Source organism: Mauremys mutica, chromosome 9, assembly GCF_020497125.1.
Source record: "Mauremys mutica isolate MM-2020 ecotype Southern chromosome 9, ASM2049712v1, whole genome shotgun sequence".
Taxonomy (NCBI): Eukaryota; Metazoa; Chordata; order Testudines; family Geoemydidae; genus Mauremys; species Mauremys mutica.
In genome coordinates, this window is record NC_059080.1 from 16,777,651 (window position 1) to 16,798,142 (window position 20,492).

General features: G+C 44.8%; 1 protein-coding gene across 3 annotated transcripts in view; it reads left to right on the plus strand.

Annotated features, from left to right (window-relative positions):
* The first annotated feature begins 16,104 nt into the window (after positions 1-16,104).
* Positions 16,105-20,492, plus strand: part of GAB3 (GRB2 associated binding protein 3) — a 111,751-nt gene continuing 107,363 nt past the window's right edge. The window contains exons 1-2 of one of the 3 annotated variants that reach the window (XM_045031548.1): positions 16,105-16,183; positions 16,756-16,953. In XM_045031548.1, coding sequence (XP_044887483.1) covers positions 16,882-16,953 — 72 coding nt within the window. In that variant the 5' untranslated portion in view covers positions 16,105-16,183; positions 16,756-16,881. Of the gene's footprint in view, positions 16,184-16,305; positions 16,598-16,755; positions 16,954-20,492 lie in introns of those variants that run through there. The other 2 variants (XM_045031547.1, XM_045031549.1) reach the window with 2 other exon arrangements.

Consider the following 20,492-nt stretch of genomic DNA (forward strand, 5'->3'; position numbering starts at 1 on the left):
CTAAGTGTAAAAACTGGAATTCTAGTTGGGTTTTGTCCGAGGGAAGCATTTTGCGGAGGTGGGGGAAAGGAAGACTAGTCAGGAAGTGAAAACAAAGAGGTGATTTTAAATGAACACTTTACTATAAAGAAAAAGGGTAGGAGAAAATGGTGATTGTCCCTCTGTTACTCCTGTACGGAGTCCCACCCTCTCCCCATCCAGTCTAGCTCTGTCAGTACCATTCCCCACACACGCACATTCAGCCCCATCTATTCCTATCTCAGCTCAGAACCACCACCACCCCAAGCAACCTCATCTCCCTACCTTTTCCTGCCTCATACCTACCCTTTCAAACACCCCTGTATCCCTGCCCCCAGGCTGAGAATCCCTCCACTTCTTACCCCTGACACTTCCCCATCAGAAACATCCCACCTCTGAACCCATTCCCACCTGATATCACCAACTCACAAAGATGCACCTCACAGGCTGCTAACACCAGGCTGCTAACATCAGCCCCAGTTCAGATTCCCCTCTAAATGAGGGAGAGAGAGACTAGAAGCAGGGCTTTCCTTAGGCATACGCAGCGTATGTGGCTGGGTAGAGCACCCAAAAATTTGGGGCACCACCGGGACAGCAGGTAAGAGTGGGTCGGCTCCCGCGCACCCAGCGTGCGCTGCAGTCTCCTTAGGAAGAGGCCGTATTCACAGAGCCGAATGCGCCGGCGCTGTGCGTTCTGCATGAGGGAGGAGGTATAGGGGTCTCTGCGGGGAACTGTGACCCTCCACCCCCATGAGGTGGGCCGGGCGGTTCGGTGTCCTTTGCTGCCTCCTCCCTCCGCCCCGCCCCCAGGCTGCTGCAGCGTCTGCTGCGTACGACGCTCGGTGTGTGTCAGCAATGGGGGGGTTCTTCTGGGGTGGGGGGGGGTGGCTGTGCCTCAAGTTGGCCATAGGGGCACCAGTTTAATAATACTGCCTAGGGCCCCATAAATCCTAAAGACGGCCGTGACTAGACGCTTGGGGCCTGTGAAGAGTTCTCTATTCTCTCTGGGACTGATCTGAGCTAGCGCTGTAGAAGCCTGTATCCCTGTTCTGTGCCTCCTCATGGACTCTGGAGGCAGCAGGGAACCCTATGTTCTTTCTACGGGTTAACCTGAGTTAGTCCCCAGAGGCCTGTAGCAGACCTCTAGTCAGAAGCCGATATGACACTTGAGTGGGCCTTTCCGGCAGCAAGGCTCTGGGGCAATGCTCTGGTAAGAAGCCCAGTGCCACTGAATGAACTTCCGATCTAGCGTGAACACTAGTCGGTATTGTAAGGAGCACAGCTGGCTCCCAGCCTCATTGCTAAGCAACCCACCAAGCTCAGCTGGGCCCAATGTGCCTTCTCCAAATGGCTGTGCTCCCTGATTGGGCAAAGGGGCCTGCAGCCTACTACTTGAGCCTTGCACCCACAGCAGCACAGTGGCTGCCCAGTGCATACCAGGACCGCAGCTGTGCTTGCCCTGATCCTGCTTCCTGCCCCTTCCTCCAGCCTGCTTCCAGTCCCATTCCAGCCTTGACTCCTGTCTGCTCCAGTCCAGCTCCAGTCTAGTCTTTGCACCCTGCCCGGCTCCTGATTCTGACTTTAGTTCTGATCATTGGCTTGGCTCCTCGACCCTGACTCTGGCTTACCCTTTGGCTTGGTGTTCCCATTCCTGTCTCCAGTTCTGATCTTTGGCTTGGCTCTGTCATGTACTTCTTATGCACCGTGCCACCAAGTGGCTGAACAGTATAATACAGATTAGCATTCCACTACAGGCTCCTCCACGCTGACTCTGGCTTTACCCGCAGCCCAGTACCTGACTCCTGGATCTATGCCCACCATTACGCTGAATTGCCACCACAACTACTAGACAAGGTCCTGCTCCACCCACTAGATAGGCTGCCCACTCCCCAGCAGTTTACACATATCCTATCTTAATCCATGCATTAACTTTGTGCATGCATAGTATATATTGCAAAAAATATTTTTGGCAACACTATACATTAAGGCCAACATTTTCAAACTTTGGACCCGCAAATTAGGCACCTAACTCCACTTTAGACACCCAGAACAGTTCTGATTTGAGGCATTGCTGAGCATCTGCAGCTTCCTTAGAGGTCCAGGAGCTGTGGATGCTCAACTCCTTCCACAAACAGGCACCGAAAATAAGTGGTTTTAACTTCCCAAGTGCAGACATATTGGCTTTCATCAACTTGCTAACATGTATTAGCAGAAACAGATTATGTCATCATAGTTTTCTGTCACATTGGTGGACTTTAGATAATAGAGCACTGAGTAGTATTTTGTTCAATTGCCACTAGATAGCAGTGTCATACTATAATCTATTTACTTGGTCCTAAATAGAAAACTCACAGTTTCATGCTAAGAATGACATCAATTCCTTAGTATCAAAGTAAACCCTCTTATAGCTGCCTTTGAGGTGGTGCAATACTTCAACTCTGTTTTACCTGCTGAGCTCCAAAGCTTGCTGAAAAGATTGCTTACCTAAATACTCATTAAGTGCACTAGTACTGCAGTCATCGCTCAGGGAACGTCTACACTGCTGCCTAAGTCAAAATAACTTATGTCACTCAAGGGGGTGTGTCATGGTCTGCACCCTCACTTGAAACTGGGGGGTTTCAAGTTGAGGACCAGCATGTATCCCCCCACCCTAAAATCCTAGGGTAGGTCCCCTTTGCTGCCACCACCGCGGTCAATACGTGGGCCGGGACACCCCTGTTTCCCCCCTGTCTCCCTTCAAAGACACTCCCTGGGAACACAGATCAACTCACAGAGGAGGAACCTTCCCCCTCCCCTCTCTTCCCAGTAAAAGCAATATCAGCAAACAGGAATAAAGCATTTCCTTTAGCAAACACACAATTGCAAATATAGAAATCAAATCATAAGACTAATTCGCCTTTCTAATTAATACTCACTATTAATTAGTAGAAACTACTCCAGGAGAACTTGGAGACATGACTGTCCTCTCTTAGATCCAAAAAGAGTTCCTGAGACAAACAAAGAAAACACAGACAAAGGCTTCCCTCCACAGAGATTTGAAATTCCCCTGTCCCTTGATTGGTCCTCTGGTCAGGTGTTTCTCAGGTTACTGAGCTTGTTAACCCTTTCCAGGGAAAAAAGAGACCTTAACCCTGATCTGTTTATTTATGACAGGGTGAAAAAGCTTTCTCTCCCTCCCCAAGCAACACAACTTTCACACTGTCCACACCAGCACTATGTTGGCGGGAGACGCTTTCCCGCTGGCATAGCTTCTGCTTCTCGCCGAGATGGAGTAATTATACCAACGGGAGAGCATGCCTCTTCCCCAGACGTGCTATAGCACAACTGCATCGGTCCAGCTAACTGACCTAACCCCCATCACAGGATGCTCCTCTCATTGCTAGTCTGGCATGAGGTGACCAGACGTCCCGATTTTATCGGGACTGTCCCGGTATTTACTTGTTTGTCCCGTGTCCCAACCGAACATCGGTCGGGCCGCAAATTGTCCCGATATTTTGCATTCTGGCGCACAGGTGGAGGGGGCTCGTGCCTCCAACTCAGCCCCAGTCCCGCTGTTGCACACTATCACTTCTCTCTCTCTCTCTGCTCTGCAGCCCCTCTCTGACTCCAGGAACTGCAGCATCTTCTTCGTGACTCGGCACTCTGGCCAGGTCACTCAGCATCCCCCCCTTCCAGGGTATATCAAAGTCCTTTCTTCTTAGGCACTCTTCCTCTTCACTTCCCCAGCTGCCACTTCTTCAGTGGCTAGGAAGAGAGACAAGGCCCACCCACCGCTTCCTACAACTCTTGGTCATTCCCCCCGCCCCCTTTGTCTGAGTGTGCCAGCTCCAAAACCTCCTCCCCCATCTTCCCAGGGAGTGACTGCTGCGAATTTCCTGCCTTAATAGCCCCAACCCACTTTGTTCCTCCTCAGGTGGCTCCCTCACTCAGTCAGGGGATTACTTAGCCACCTGATTTCTCTCAGCTGAGGCCTCTTGGGTTAATTAGCCCCCTTCTTTGTCTTCATTAACCCTTTCAGGGAAGTGTGGGGTGAATACCCCATCATACCTCTAGTGTAGCCAGCACTATGTCGACGGGAGAACTTCTCCCACTGACATAGCTACTGCCTCTCAGTGGGGTGGATTAACTATGCTCTCCCATCAGCATAAAATCGTCTTAACTGAAGCGCTACAGTGGCGCGCCGCTGTAATGCTGTACATGAAGACAAGCCCTTGGGTTTTGGACCAAGGGGTGAGCAAATTCCAGATTCAAGAGGCCTTCCATTGAATGCTGTGGCCCAACACCTATCTGTACAGAACTAGGGACTATCAGTTCAAGGGCTCTCGCTGTGGAGTTAAACCATGAGGAGGCCTATAAATACACAGGCCCTAAACCATACCTAGCTTGATAGATCAAAACTAACACTTCAGATAGCATCTGGGAACAAAGCAGGAGCTAGGGCTGTCCCCAAGAAGTACTGCTATGTAAATGGTCCACTGTTTGCTGTAAAAGCAGATGATTTCTGAGGGCCTATCTTCACTGCAGCACTATTCCGGATGATCAGCACCCAGGTTAGTTTAGCCCGGTATGAGTAGCCACACTGCAAAGCGCTACCAGAGTTACTGTGTCTTCACTGGTGCTGCGTTCCCCCAGGTAAACAATGAGGAGTCCAGTGGGACCTTAAAGACTAACAGCTTTATTTCGTGGATAAAAAACCCACTTCTTCACCCCTCTGATGCTTATTCCCCCATGTGTGTCACTGGACTTCTGGGAGCACAGCCTGTAATTCTTTGTGCTGCCGACACCCAAGCTGCTGTATGATTCTTCCCCAGCGAATTGTGGAGCCTGCATCCTCAGTGCAATGAGGGTGGGTTACCACTCCAAATGAAAGTGGAACTTGGGTTCTAACCTACAGTATATCTGCATGCCAGATAGCCTAAACTGAAAATCCTCTAACTCTGGTAAGAACTATATGTGTGGCTGGGAGGGGAATTAGAGGCAAAACCTGGGTAAGAGCCCAGACAAATTGCAGTGAAGACATACTGAGGGGCTTGTAATGGTCACTTCAAGTAGCGTGCATTGCCAAAGTCTAGTCCAAAGATAACACAGACATAGATTATATCCAAAAGAAATGTCACAAACTCAGTAGGAATGTCCGAAGACATGGGAAGCTCTCTTTGTCTCGAAGCAGCTGAGGACCCAACAGGATGCAGAGGGAGATCTACTGGTGCAGTCTCCAAGTAATCTCAGACCTAGAACCAGATAAAAAAGGGTCAATGAAATTATAGCTCCAAGGTATTGTAAAAATGTATACAGATTTGCATGGAAATCTTCCCTTACAAAAAATATGGAGAACAATAATTGACCTATATGCCAGGTGGCTCGGAGACCAGAAACAACAGTTCTGGAAGATGACTAGACTAGAAATCCTCCTGTCATAAACAATACTAGGTAAGGATCTGGACTTTCTTCTGTAGCTTTAAGTTATGATTTGACCATTTGTTTAGATCTCTTCTCTGGTATCTATTGCGTGGATTAAATATACTGTTACTCTCTTTTTGACCCAAACATTTAGCTAATTTGGAGGGTCTTGCAGGTTGTTTCCAGTAGGAGGAGGAATTGATGATGGAGTCAGTTATTTCTTAGATGCAATCCTTTATATACAAAATGTACAAAGTCATATTTCCTTAAACACAGGAGGAATCAAACAGCAGGAAACAGTTTCTTTGCTGACATTTCTAAGGCTCCTTCAGCTTGCACTCTACCCAAAAAGTTCTCTCTAGGCTTTTTCTCAGCCATACTACCTGGGCTTCTCTGGCAGTTTCGGAGTGTGTCCACACAGCAAAGAAATATCCACAGATGACTTGTGCCACCTTACTCAGGCTTGCGGGGCTCAGGCCGTGGGGAAGGCTGTTTCACTGCTATGTAGACTTCCTGGCTCCGGCTGGAGCCCTTCTGCGACCCTCCCACCCACAGCCGGAGCCCCACAAGCCAAGCTGGCTCTTTTTCTTTTGCTGTGTAGACCTATCCTTTGGGGCTTTGCTCCTTCTCTGTCTGCTTCTGTGATGTAGCTGCCCTTCCTCTCATACACACCTGGCTGCAACCAAAATCACTTTCCCTCCCTGCGTTTCCATTCAGCCCACTGTGAAATCTCTCTTCCCACGAAGCCAGATTTCTGAGCAGCTTTACCTGTGGCCATTGTTTTACGGGGTGTCTCCCATTGTTTCAGCTATCTCTAAACAAAGGGGCATTTAATTATTCCCTCAATTAGCCTGACTGGATGATGGCTGTTAATCCTGCCAGCATCTCCCAACCCCCAACATAACAGTATTATGTGGGTGAGCCTCTGTTTCGCAGCACTTCTTGCACAGTGTATAATGCATGTAGGTTAAACTCAGGATGCTCCCAATCATTTTAACAAATGCTGCTGCCCTCTCAATACATGCAGCACCCCCCAGCAAAGCACAGCAAATGATTCATTGCGGGACAGACATGTTTTTATTAAAAAAAAAATAACCAGAGAAGTTACGTCTCATATTTACATAAAAAACTTCATCTGAAGTTTGAGGCCAAATTTGGGCTGATGAATGATGGTAAAAGGAGCTTGATGCTCCTGCTGATGTCTCAGACCAGAACTGCTGAAACAGTTCATTGTCCATGGCCTACTTAATCTCTTTCCTTTCTCTACTGTACTTTTGCTGACAAAGGTGCTACTTAAATCCAGCTGTGATGGTTTATTGATGGATCCCTGAGGACTGTGCTAAGACCACTCTTGCCATCTACCACTTCTTATTGGGACATAACCAGCCTTGGATCTAATGTCTAAACCTGGAAGGAAAATAAGGCAAATCAAAGAATAGTTTTAATAAAAAACCTCTTCTGGTCCCCATCACCACAGTATTGCTATAAAAGTGGGTAATGGCTGCCCATTAAGGGTCATTGACAGAGTCACCCCAGAGCAACACTCCCCACAGAAAGTGGTGAGCCCATACAAACACATACAGTACAGAGGCAACCTAAGGCTAGAGGCCCAGGTTCTCCTGACCAGCCATTCAGATATAGCAGGGGGGAGGGGCTGTTTAAGCAGTTGGCAGGACGAATCAGGAGCTGGAGAGAAGCAGACAGTTTCTGGCTTGTGGATCCCTGGGGGAGAGGGAGGAGACAGAGCCATCTTTTGGGACAGGACAGAAGTGCAGGGTCAGAGATTTTCGTCAAAGGGGGGTTCCCTGTGCACTGTTTGTTACCACCCCTGCTTCAAAAAGCAGGACTCACGCTTCTGTAAATAAACCGATTACATGAAGAAAGGCCACCTTCGTCACAAATTTCTGTTCCGAACGGGAAGTCTGACCTGGGAGACCCGCTGCTACTCTCCAGAGGATCAGTGGGATTTAAGTGCATAGTTCTGGCTTTCCCACTTCTGTGAGCTGGGGGGGGGGAGAAACTAACAAAAGCCTGCCTGTGTTTTAGGATAGCATGAGCCAGCTTTTGGCAAAGTGAGATTCTTCCCTGTCTGTGTCAACAATGGACACCACCCACAGGCTGCTCACCAGCTTGACGTGTTTCTCCCAGCACAAACACAATGGGGACACAAGTTCAAGTGTCTGCTTTAATCTTTTATTTTTACAGTGGCTCCATCTTTCAAAAGCAGGTAGCTGGCCATTTGGCCCCACTGCCGTTGGCACAGAATGACTGGATGCCTCCTCGCCAGCGTTATGCATTCAGGAATGCACCTACTAACCCAGCAGAGAGGTGCAAACATATGCTGTGTGTTGCTGTGCTCACCAGCAGACAGGGGTTTGACTCCAGTTTATGCAATGAATAAATCCTGCTGCGCTTAATCTGCATGCTAACAAACCTGATTCCTAAGGCTGGGGTGTACTACTACAAAGAACTGGGAAGCACAGGGGCTGACAATATCCCCTCTAACTTTCCTCATTCAAATGGAAAAGAAGGGAAATATTTAGTCTGTAGGAGGGATTAGAGTGGTGACTGTCAGGGACAGCTGGAACATGTATAGTGTATCATTTCTTTTTTGTGAGACTGGGTTCTTCTGCTTGCTGTGGGAATGCTGCGGAAGCATGTTACATTTTGCTGAGTAAGTGTGGCACTAGCTCCTCATGTAAACAAGGATCAGTCACCAGATGAGCAAAAAAGGCATGGCACTGGCTGTCTTCTGCATGCCTCCCTACCTCTATCCCGTGAGGGGGGTTAGTAATTAAACAAGGATGCAGCTTTGTAATTAGACACTTCAAAAATTGTTCCAATACAGCTCAGTTTAGATTTGTACACGTGGAATATGACAGATACATTATGGCTATTGTAAAACACTTTATTCTCTACATAACTTCTAGATGTTGCCAAATGGGATTTTATTTATGTATTTATTTTTGATAACTCACCTTTAGGGAAATGTACCTGCCTTGGGCAGGTACAAATCATTGTGGTTTTAAAAAAAAAGTGGCCATTGTACCACTGATGATTGATACTGAAACTTACTTCAAGCAACTAGCAAGGGACTAGCAAATACTAGTTTCTGAGGACAAAATTCTCAAAAACACCTGAGTGATTTAGGAGCTTAAGCCATGACTGAGTTGTAAGGAACTGAATTAAGTGAGCCAACTTTATCATCATCATTGTGGTATGGTTTTAGGTCCCTTCCTAGTCAGTCATGTCCCTTCCTAGTCAGTTAAGAGGCTGGAATAACACAACAATGCTGCAGTTTGGGGATATGAAGAAGGTTAAGGAGGAGGACAATGGAAGTGGGAGCAAAAATGTTCCTATCAGGCCACTTATCAGCTAGAGCCCTAGTTTTAGACAACTGCCCTATGGATCTTTTCTCTGAATCTGTGGGAGTTGGCTGACAGGGAATCTGTTCATGTTAAATATAAGCCTGGGGTGGCTAATAAGGTATCTTCCATCCATGATTAAATCATGGGTAAAGCCCTTGACTTCGTTTATGTAACTAACCCTTTGTTAGTTTCAGCTTTCTCCAGACTCTCTCTATGTAGCATGAGTTGAGAGAATCTCTGAGGTGGCTCAGCCTGCTTTCCAACTCCAGATACAGGAGCCGAATCTGACTTTGCCATGATTTATTTTTATCCTGTTATTTCTGAGACTCAGGTAGGGTTAAAGATAAGAATAATTATGGCGAGGTGTGAGCTGAATTAGTTTTCTCAAAACAGCACTGGTTTCCCAGTTGCTCATTGGTGAAGTTCCAGGGGGTTAGATATTGTTCTATGGAGTTCTATATGGTCACCTGAGAGACCACATCCATGCAATCCTACTGCAGCTGAGATCAACTGAGCCATCTGTGCCAACAAGTCCACAGATTTGAATGTCTAGGAGTTTTGGGAAGGATGTTCTGTCACAGGGCCCTTCAATAGGCATTCATTTCTTCCCCTCCACATCTGACAGATTCCTGTCAGGGTACTGATTCCTGTCAGGTTACACTTCAGACCATTGTGGTTTCTTTTTCTCAGGCCTGTGACTGGTAGAAAGGGGAATTGGGTAAGAGTCTTGTTCTGTGGGTGTCAGCTTCTTCAAAACAATGCTCATGGGTTCAGATCTTGATACTGGATGCGTTTCATAAAAGTAAAAATAAAGTAATGCTGTGAAACACTGCTGAAGAAGCATTACTCCAAACAATTTACCCGTGACATTAAGAGTTATTGTACTATTTACAGTAAATCAATTTAGTGAGATCTACTAGTGCCCACTCAAGTTAGTGACCAAAACACCCACAGCACTGAAAACATTCTGACCCAGTTATTGACTTCTCTACAAGAGGAAAAAAAACCCTATGACACAGGCCTAATAGGCCGAGCTTTCTGTATGATTCCTTTGGATCAGGAAAAATGAGGTAAGGTAAAACTTCACCCTTGAGTGAACTTAGTCATATGTATAAACTTGAGACCAAAATTTCATAGGAAACCTGCATGCACAGGATACATTTTCATCCTGGCTAGTGTCAGCAAAAATACGGAAAGACGTTCTTAAAATCAGATGGATAATTTTGGCCCAGTTTTCTCATAAGTGGTGTGATGGCTGGCCACATCTATAAAACAGGCTTTCTTAATATTCTGATGTATTGCATATGATAAAAGAGAAGTAATCTATTAGTCATTTAAACATTTATTAAAACCAGACTAACTCTCCTTCCAAGGGTAGCAGCAAAATGTTTCCCACTTTGAGTCAAAGCATCACTCACTATTCTCTCTCTGTTGCAACCTTAAACATGGATTTGCTAGCTAGGATGAATTCGTTTGTCTTTGAAAAAACAAAACAAGAAACCAAAATAAACCCTAACTCTTCTTTAATCTGTTGGTGCCTCCACACACCTACCTACACGTTAGTATATTCCAAGAACCAGGCTTACATAATGTCACTGGAGACTGTTTAGTTTTGTGGAGATATTTTAGTTGAAATGAGGCTTGCTTCCCTCCCCTTTCAGAATAACCGAACAGCTATAGGGACTTCACCCTTATTGCAAATCATTGTGGTTTTAAAAAAAAAGTGGCCATTGTACCACTGATGATTGATACTGAAACTCACTTCAAGCAACTAGCAAGGGACTAACAAATACTAGTTTCTGAGGACAAAATTCTCAAAAACACCTGAGTGATTTAGGAGCTTAAGCCATGACTGAGTTGTAAGGAACTGAATTAAGCGAGCCAACTTTATCATCATCATTGTGGTATGGTTTTAGGTTTGTTTTAGCCTTGACCTATTTTCTTGTGTTTCCTCCCCTTAAACCACAGGAGCTCCTAAGTCACATAGATGCTTTTGAGAAGTCTACCATCAGTAGAAATGCTGCATTACCTTGAAACTGAACAAAAATGTTCTGCATGGGAATTTCTGAAGTAGTTTGTTAAGGATTGTTCCTGGTGTGGTCTCTAGTATTGCTGAATTCCCTGCACATACACACACCCCATCACCCATATGACACACCTATATGGATAAGTATAACTATGCTTTATTTGTACTGCAGGATCTCTCTCTTGTTTGTATGTCTGTTGAACATACACTTAGGCAATGGAAGTGATCACTCACAAAGATCAAACTTACGCAGCAGTTCCAGTTAATAAATCTAATTTAAAAACAAACAAAATACAGCTTGTAACGTTCAGGGGAGAACCAAGACATCCTGCATACGTTGAGTGTCTAACTAAACTCAGGGAGACTACTACTCTAGTAAGTAAAGTAGGGTTTGGCCCTCTATCCACAGACAAGATACTCAAAATACTACAGAGGTGAGGGGGTGGAAAAGCACAGAGACATGACCAAAACTTCTGAATGCATCCATGTAGTCGGAGACTAAAGACAAAAAAATCCAGGGCTTTCAGTGGTTTAGAGATTTCCAGACAGAGATCTGGCAGATTTCAGGAGAAACTAACCAAGCAGCACGGTGCTGGAATCCCACAGGTTCACTGTTCCCGATGACTACATCCTCCATGTAGACAATACAAGGATGCCATAATTTCCAAACTCCTCCCCTGTATGAAAACCATGGAATTCATGCAAACCATTTCCAGTCCCACATATTCAGTTAGACACACTCTGCACCTGACATTTAGTCTGGGTGGGGACACAGCAACGGACACTCACCCAGGCAAAGATTATGGCCTTCCTTTTCCTCTACCAGGCAAAGGAAGCAACAAAGCTGGTTCAGCCAAGAACTGCTTTATCCCACATATTTTCAGCACACCTTAGGCAGGCCAACTACTCACATACAAGGCTTCTACTTGCTCGTAAACACTATAATTTCCCAGTGACCATAGCCACCAATGCCTGTCCCTGAGACAGCCTCTCTCCTGAACTGACTGGAAAGATCAATGGGGTTCACAAATGAACTATACTGAATGAAGTGGATAGGCAGTAGACTAGAATTTGGTTGGTGTAAACCTGTTTGGAATCTATCTGCCAAGATCACCAACTATTTACAGGACTATGCCATTGCTATAATGGAAGGAGAGAGAGCCTTCTACCGCATCACAGCTTCAAAATCATGGCCAGCAAAATTATTCTGTGTAGGGAAGGAGCGAGTAAACTGAGACTGTGATGCAGGCACTAGACTAGACTACTGACTAATGTAAACCATTTTCATTATATTCTGCAGAAAATCTTAACCACAAAAGTGAGGAACTCTGTAAGGTAGTTAAACTCTAATCACCCCTGCTGGAGTTGGGTCCTAGCACATATACACACACAGGTGAAAGCCTTTAAGACTAAATAAGCCACCACCTGGCTGGTGAAAGCCAGTGAAGAACTATGTCCACCACTACTTTCAAATTATCAGCATCTCCTTCAGAGAAGTGAACCTGCCAACCTTCCTGGAAAAAGTCTGCAAAAGCCTCAAAAAGCTAACAATCTATGCATATGACCTCTGCAAGAACCACCCTGTTCTTAATTTCCCATCCTTAAGCAAAATCATTTACAAAGTTGTGACAACCAAACTCTATGCCACCTGCCAACCTCCTGAATACTTCACAATCAGGCTTCAGACCAGGACACAGCCTGGGACTGCTACAATGCACTGAAAGTTGAAGGTCACAACTCAGTGCTAATATTGAGAGGGGAGGGACTGACAAGAACACATCAGCCCTGAGCTCCAATCTCTCCACTGGCTCACAGTGGGTTTCCGGGCTAGTTCAAGGCCTCTCATCTTCAAGGCTATCAGCTGGGTCAGGACCAACCTAGCAATATCTTCTTCCTATCTCTTTATCTAGGGCTGGGCTGTCATGCAAGCATCTGTCATCCATCTGAGGCAGCACCAAGGTCCACCTGCTTTCCATCTTCTCTGATGCAGGCCATCCTCCACTTCATTGGCTTTCCTCGGGGTCTCTTTCCAACCACCCTCTCCTGCCCTGCTATCTTCACGGGGTACTCTTCATTTATCCTCTTTATGTGTCTGAACCAGTGAAGCTGCACTTCCTGGATTTGGTCGGTCACACTACAGACATTGACTTCCATTCTAATGCTTTCATTTCAAACTCTGCCCCTTGGTGTAACTCTGTTTATTGTTCAAAGACATCTCATCTCAAATACCTGTAAACTTTGAACCTGCTGTCTCTCTGCTGCCCATGCTTATGAACCATACAGCCTTGAGAGGCACAGCACTGTTCACTACAGTTGGGCTTAGTCTCAGTGGCATATACTTGTCATACACAACACCCGAGATGTTATTCCACACTCTTCCAGCACACCCCAGTATGGACGGTATCTCGTACAAGCTTGCTGTTTTCCATAGCCCAGCTGCCAAGGTACTTGAACTGGTCAGCCTGGTTCAGTCACGCCCCATTAATCTCTATATTCAGTTTCCTGATGACACCTCTACTGACCCACATGTCTTCAGTCTTAGTCATGTTCATTTTCACCCCAGGCCTGCTTAGCTGGTCATACCACTAGTTTACTATTTCATCTAGATCAGGGGTAGGCAACCTATGGCACGCGTGCCGAAGGCGGCACACAAACTGATTTTCAGTGACACTCACACTGCCTGGGTCCTGGCCACCGGTCCGGGGGGCTTTGCATTTTAATTTAATTTTAAATGAAGCTTCTTAAACATTTTAAAAACCTTATTTAATTTATATACAACAATAGTTTAGTTATATATTATAGAGTTATAGAAAGAGACCTTCTTGTTGTCAGTAGCTACCGGTGTGGTGCGCTGCTCTTGTTCGATGATGATAACAGTCGGCTGCATGCGTATCTTACTACACTTCTGAAAATGTTAAAATGTATTACTGGCACACGAAACCTTAAATCAGAGTGAATAAATGAAGATTCGGCACAGCACTGCCGAAAGGTTGCCTACCCCTGATCTAGATCTTCTTTTGAGGACATTCTTATCACCATGTGTGACCCAAGGACCTGTTGGTACACACTGGCAGAGGGCACCTGGGTGCACAGGGTTATGGGGATCCTGTGGGTCTGGCCTCCATTGTTTGTCAAAAGGTGTCATGTAAAGTCTCTAATGAAAGCCTGTGTCCCACTGATCATCATAATCATTGTGAAATGTATGTAAGGAGTTGCATGTGTATATATGCTGAAAATTATGCTCTTAAAGTCTGTGAGTTGGGATTGGTCAGCAGAAGGTGATAAGCAGGTTTCTGTCAGGCTATATGTAAATGGAGTATTGTATATGTTACAATGAATGCCTGTTTACTGTCTGAGCAAAATACTAATCAAGTGATTGCAGTCTCCAGGGAAGATCATATACAGGAAAAAACAAAAAGAACAGGAGTACTTGTGGCACCTTAGAGACTAATACATTTATTTGAGCATAAGCTTTCGTGGGCTACAGCCCACTTCTTCGGATGCATAGAATGGAACATATAGTGAGGAGATATATATACACAAACCGAGAGCATGAAAAGGTGGGAGTTGTCTTACTAACTCTGAGAGACCAATTAAGTAAGAGAAAAAAACTTTTGAAGTGATAATCAAGATAGCCCAGTACAGACAGTTTGATAAGAAGTGTGAGAATACTTACAAGGGGAGATAGATTCAATGTTTGTAATGGCTCAGCCATTCTCAGTCCCTATTTAAGCCTAAGTTGATTGTATCTAGTTTGCATATCAATTCCAGCTCAGCAGTTTCTCATTGGAGTCTGTTTTTGAAGCTTTTCTGTTGCAAAATTGCCACCCGCGGCAGACAGGTGAAAGTGTTCTTCCACTGGTTTTTGAGTGTTATGATTTCTGATGTCAGATTTGTGTCCATTAATTCTTTTGCGTAGAGACTGTCCCATTTGGCCAATTTACATGGCAGAGGGGCATTGCTGGCACATGATGGCATATATCACATTGGTAGATGTGCAGGTGAATGAGTCCCTGATGGTATGGCTGATGTGATTAGGTCCTATGAAAAAAACAAGCATCAGGAGATACCCTGTTTACAAGTAAAAGTAAAGGATGGTTGAAACTATAGCTAAGGGCGCAGATGTACACACAGGTATCCTTCACCTAGAGGCAAGCTGTCAACCGACTTGTCTTATGAATGGATGATCACAGCTGGCCTGTTTGATCAGCACTGGGAGAAAAACTTTGGGTGAACCATTCTTTATGAGACAGGAGAATGTCTTGCTAGGTAAGTTTAGGCTCTAGAAAGTGTGTTGTGATTTTATTTTATATACAACCATTTGTTTCCATTAATTCTATTTGCTTACTGTTCTTCAAAATCTGGACTGCATGTCTCACTTCTTCCTCCACTGTGTCAGATTCATGCCCTACATTCAGATCATATGTTGGCAAATCCACCAAAAAGGGGTTTGCCTCCTTTAAAAGATTCTCACCTTCCACCTCACCTTCACTTGTTCAGCTCTTCCTAGCAGTCTCCCCTGGTCATCATTTACAAATACCGAGCTGTAATGACAACATGTCATCTATGACTCGCCAAGGCAGTTGCACACTGCTAGGTCAGTTCTGCTCACAAAACCAAGAATCTGAAAGCTGGGGACAATTCGCTGCCAGCTGAGTGGGCTTTGCAGTGATGAGAGCTTCCAGAGGAGCTCAGACTAAGCCAGCATCTGATTAGCTTCAAGGCAGGATGCACAAACCCTTCCTCTCTTTCCCACCATAACCAAACTCATGAGTATGTGTGGGTGAAAATACTTCTAGGGCACTGGGTTTTTTTCAAACTGAGGTATGCATACCAATGGAGATACTTAAGCTCTTGCCAGGAGATACATAAGAAAAATCCTGTACTAAGGGCTAACACTTGGCAATCTAATCATGTCTTTTATAACCAGATGGGGGTACACGCTAGACTACTGTATTTGAAAAGGGGTATGTGGCCTGAAAAATTTGAAAACCACTGCCCTTGGGAACCTCTGTATCAGGGAAGAGCAGAAGATTCCTGAAGCCAAGGGATGCTGGAACAATTTTTATAGCAGGGGTGTTGAGAGCCATTGAACTAAACTGTAAACCCTGTGTATGATGGAAACCACTTCAAGCCAGGGACTGCAGCACCCCTAGTTCCAGCCCCTATGTTGAAGTCCACTAGATACCTGATCAGGCCAGTTAATTTGATAGGGAAGCACACAGAGGCTACAGGGATGGTCGCTATTAAAGGGCTAGATGAATATTTCATTTCCAAGCCCGGAGAGCGACCCTTCATTTCACTCAAAGAGAGACAGAGCGCTAGCCCTCGCTTCCGGTCCAATGTGACACCTCCAGGGCTCCGGTTTGTGGTCAGCGTTGGTGGCAGCTCGTTGCAAGGCAAGGGGGGCTTTCAGCGCCCCGCTTGTCGCCACCCGGTGCCCTGCGGTTTGGGAGGGAGGCGGCGTTTGCTGCGTATCGAGCCCCCACCCTGCTTAGCGTGCGGCTCAATGCAGAGAAATTCGGAGCCGCACCCCACGCCCCGGCTGGAGCCCTGACCCGCCCCGCCCCAATCCGCAGCAGGTTCCTTCTCCGAACGTTGTGCTGGTAGCTCGAACCGGCTTCCCCGTGTGTGTGTTTGTTAGCGCCCTGCCTAGCCCAGTGCCAAGCCGCCTGCTCCGGGGTGATTAAACAGCAGGGACACAATTGCACCAGAGTGTGGGCGTGGGAGAGCTCGCTCTGCCCGCCGGAGCGGCTAGAATAACCGGCGGCTTGTCAGTATCAGGGTGGGTGTGGGTATTTTGCACACGCTTGTTTTTGTTTATCCCTGTCCTCTCGGCCCCGTCACGTGCTCTTGTGTTGCATTGTGTTTTCCGTGGGAGGGAGGAGGGGGGGAGCTGCCTGTGTCCGTGATCAATGTTGTGACTTCCTTCTTGCGCTGTAGCAGCATTGGAAACACAGCTGAAGGAAGCCGATTGCTGCTAGTTTCAAATTGGCTGGGAAGGAACAATACACACAACCACACACACACACTGGATTCCGTGTCGCTTCTCTTTGAGAGGGGGGGAAGATGAGCTCGGGGGACGTTGTTTGCACTGGCTGGCTCATCAAATCACCCCCCGAGAAGAAACTGAAGAGATATGTAAGTAAAGCGACGCTCCTGATATTGTTCCATCCAAGAGCATTTTTGCATCTGCTCCGTGTCTAACTCTTACTTTGAAATGTGTGGGGGATATAAAGCTTTTGTCGGGACCAAAACAATAAGAGAAAAGTCGATGCGCTTATTAAGCAATTTAATTTTCAGCAATATTTTTGTGCCCTTTTAAAAGGAACCTTTGAGGCTCGCAAGGTCAGAATACTTCAATTGTATGTTATGCAACAGAGCCTAGGTTTAAACCACATTTCAGTTTCAGTTAATGTTGCCATAACTATAACAGTTTTGTAACAGTCACTCATGGGTATCTTGTTCAGAAGCTAAGAAGAACCTACTGTCCCAAGGTTTTTAACTCCTTGCTTGAATTAGGGTGGCATGTTTTGCTAAGATGCTAATGTAATGGCAATGACACTTGATAATGCCAATGCCTGTGATATTCTTGTTTACCAAATTAACATTCCAGTTGCATTTACACAGCTACACTTTTTGCCTGTCATAAAGAAGTACAAGGAGATGCCTTGCTATAAAGTTCCAAATGGTCAAAAGGTAAAATGGACTGAACAAAACAAACCAGGATTTCTAAGCCTGGATAGCAGCAATGGCATTCTGAGCAACGGGGACCCCTTGTTTCATTTTCTATCTGTCTGCCTGTTTTTCTGCAAAAAAAAGGGTGTGTGTACAAACATAGGAAACTGTATCACTGCAGGGCTGCAAAGGAAGGCATTCCAGGCAAAAGTAAATGACCTTTTTAAAAAAAAAAAAAAATTTTGCTTGGAACAGCACTAAACTTAAACCCATCTTGGGCCATTTTGCATGCATGTTTATGAAAATCCTTATCGAGGCGTGTTATTGTTCAGTCTTTTGGAACCTTGTGATGTTCCCTTAAGTAATGCACTTTACATCTATCTTGCCCCAGAGCACTTCCCTAGACTAGAAGGATGCCACCATATGTTTCTATCATAATTTTGTAGCCATTTACATGGCTTACATCATTTGTCATATTTGCGTGGGTTTATCAGCATTTTTTTTTCTGGGTTGCTGATGCTAGCTTTTTTCTAGTAATATGGGGAACCACTCTGGCTTCTGAAGACTAAAATCACAGCTCTCTTGAAATGGACTTCTTTTGTTTGCTTTTAGAAAAGGAGTAATTTACTGATGATAAAATTGACATCAAACTTATTCTAAGCATCAGTTTCTCCTCTCACACCATGGTAGTGCATTTAAATTTGCTTTGTTCAGTTAACATTTTCTAACTAAAATAACCCATGAATTCTGTCTTGAGAGAACAGCATATAAATAGGGAAATCTAGTTTTTGTAGTATTTTCTTTAATAGCATACTAAGACTGTTTTGCAGCAGTGTATAAGCCACTGATTCATCCAGCTGGTAGGATTAGAAACTCTGCCAGTGAAACTATTTTTGATGACTCAATATTCATAAAAAGGCAAGAAAGAGAAAACCGAATGTGACAAAGCTGGGAGTTGAAAGCCCCCATTATACAGTCAAGATAATAGTCACAGCAGGAGCACTGATCAGCTCACAAAACTAGCAGCAATCTGCAAAAGCTGTCCCTAGATCTTGCACTACAACCCCCAGTGGAATTGAGTCTAAATTATTCCTCAAACCTGAGCCATTAGATTAGCTAGATTTCTCTTGATTAATGTTTGTTTTCTGGTCAATGGGATAAACTACCGCCTTGTTCACAGTAAAGCAGAAGCAAATCTGCTCTAAATACAGCAAAGATTAACATCCTTTCTCTTATCCCCATGCTTAGAGTGTGGGTGGTGTAATCTGAATGGTAAAGTAATTTTTGGTGGTAATAATAATATCTAGTTTTAGCATTTTTCATCCATAGATCTCAAAGCACTTCATAGAATCATAGAATCTCAGGGTTGGAAGGGACCTCAGGAGGTCATCTAGTCCAACCCCCTGCTCAAAGCAGGACCAAACCCAACTAAGTCATCCCAGCCAGGGCTTTGTCAAGCCTGACCTTAAAAACCTCTAAGGAAGGAGATTCCACTACCTCCCTAGGTAACCCATTCCAGTTCTTCACCACCCTACTAGTGAAAAAGTTTTTCCTAATATCCAACCTAAACCTCCCCCTCTGCAACTTGAAAGATTTGGAAGATTCTTTTTTTTTTCTGTTATGGTTTCATCACCACAATTTTTTGTTATAAAGACAAAAAACCCTGCTAAAAGAGTGACTAATTTAAATTAATTTCTGTAGATATAAGTATAAACCATTTACTGCAGAATGCTGTAGGCTGTGATTGTGAACAGAAACCATCCACTAATCCCAAAGATTTGCACCACTTTGTGCTCAGTTGTCAGAATGTATACTCTGATACTGAAGCTTTCACAGATTTTAAAAATTATGTGCAAATTGTACACATGGGTCTGATGTGCCAGTCATTTGCACCAGTTTTACACTGGAGTAACTCAGCTGACTTCTTTGGTGTTGCTCCAAGTTTATAGTGATTTGAGTATAGGACAAGGCCCACATAGGTTCAGGTACTCTTCCTGTTATACACACAAATGATTCCTAATCCTGTACCCATTGCAGCCATTGGGGAATTCTCAGTGATTTCAAGGGGATAAGGAGCAAAGGTATATTGAGGGAAAGGGAATAGACCCTCAGTTTCAAACCTACGCCTTAGTGTGCTGACACTGCAAAGACTTACAGGTGCTTAATGTTACGCATTGTGAGTAGTCCCACTGAACTCACTGGGAATACTTACAGAGTGTAAAATTAAGCATACGTGTATGTCTTTGCAGGATAGGGACGTAAAGGTGAAAGCCTGCCTTCACTGAGGCCTGGTCTGTAGTTAAAAGTTAGGTCAAAGTATCTACGGCGTTCAAAGGTATGAATCTCACACCTGAGTGCTGTAGTTATGCCAACCTAACTCCATGTAGACACAGCTCGACCCAGCTACCATCACTTAGGGAGATGGAGTTCCTACAATGACAGAAAACCCCTTTCAGTTGCTGTAGGAAGTGTCTACAACATGGGAGCTACAGTGACATAGCTACAGCACTGTAGCTGTGCCGCTGTATCACCCGTAAAGTGTAGACATGGCCTTGCACTTGTACCCCATGAACTCAGTTAGGTTTTGTGAGCATAAAGAAAGTCCGAATTTGGCAGTAAATAAGGATAAAATTATGTTGAAGCCTGTGAAAACTGAAAAACAGGTGTTGGAGTCTGTATTTTTCCTCTAATGTCTCACAAAGCTAACACTCTTAGTATTACTATTCTTAGAAGTGTCTTATCATTCCCTAACAAAGGGTGCTGTCTTACATGTGCAGGAAATGAACATGAGATTAATTACCAACATGTAACTTTCTGTAAAAACAGAGGCTAATGCTAAATGCAGAGACTTCATTAGAAACACAGGACACTTGGTTTTTTTTATAAGGAAATATTTTAACAGTATTCTAATATCCTATACAGTATTGTACCGCTCTCTTATCGTGAAACATTAATCTTTCATCAGCCTATCTAAAGGCTCAACTGTGCAAGGAATCTCCCTG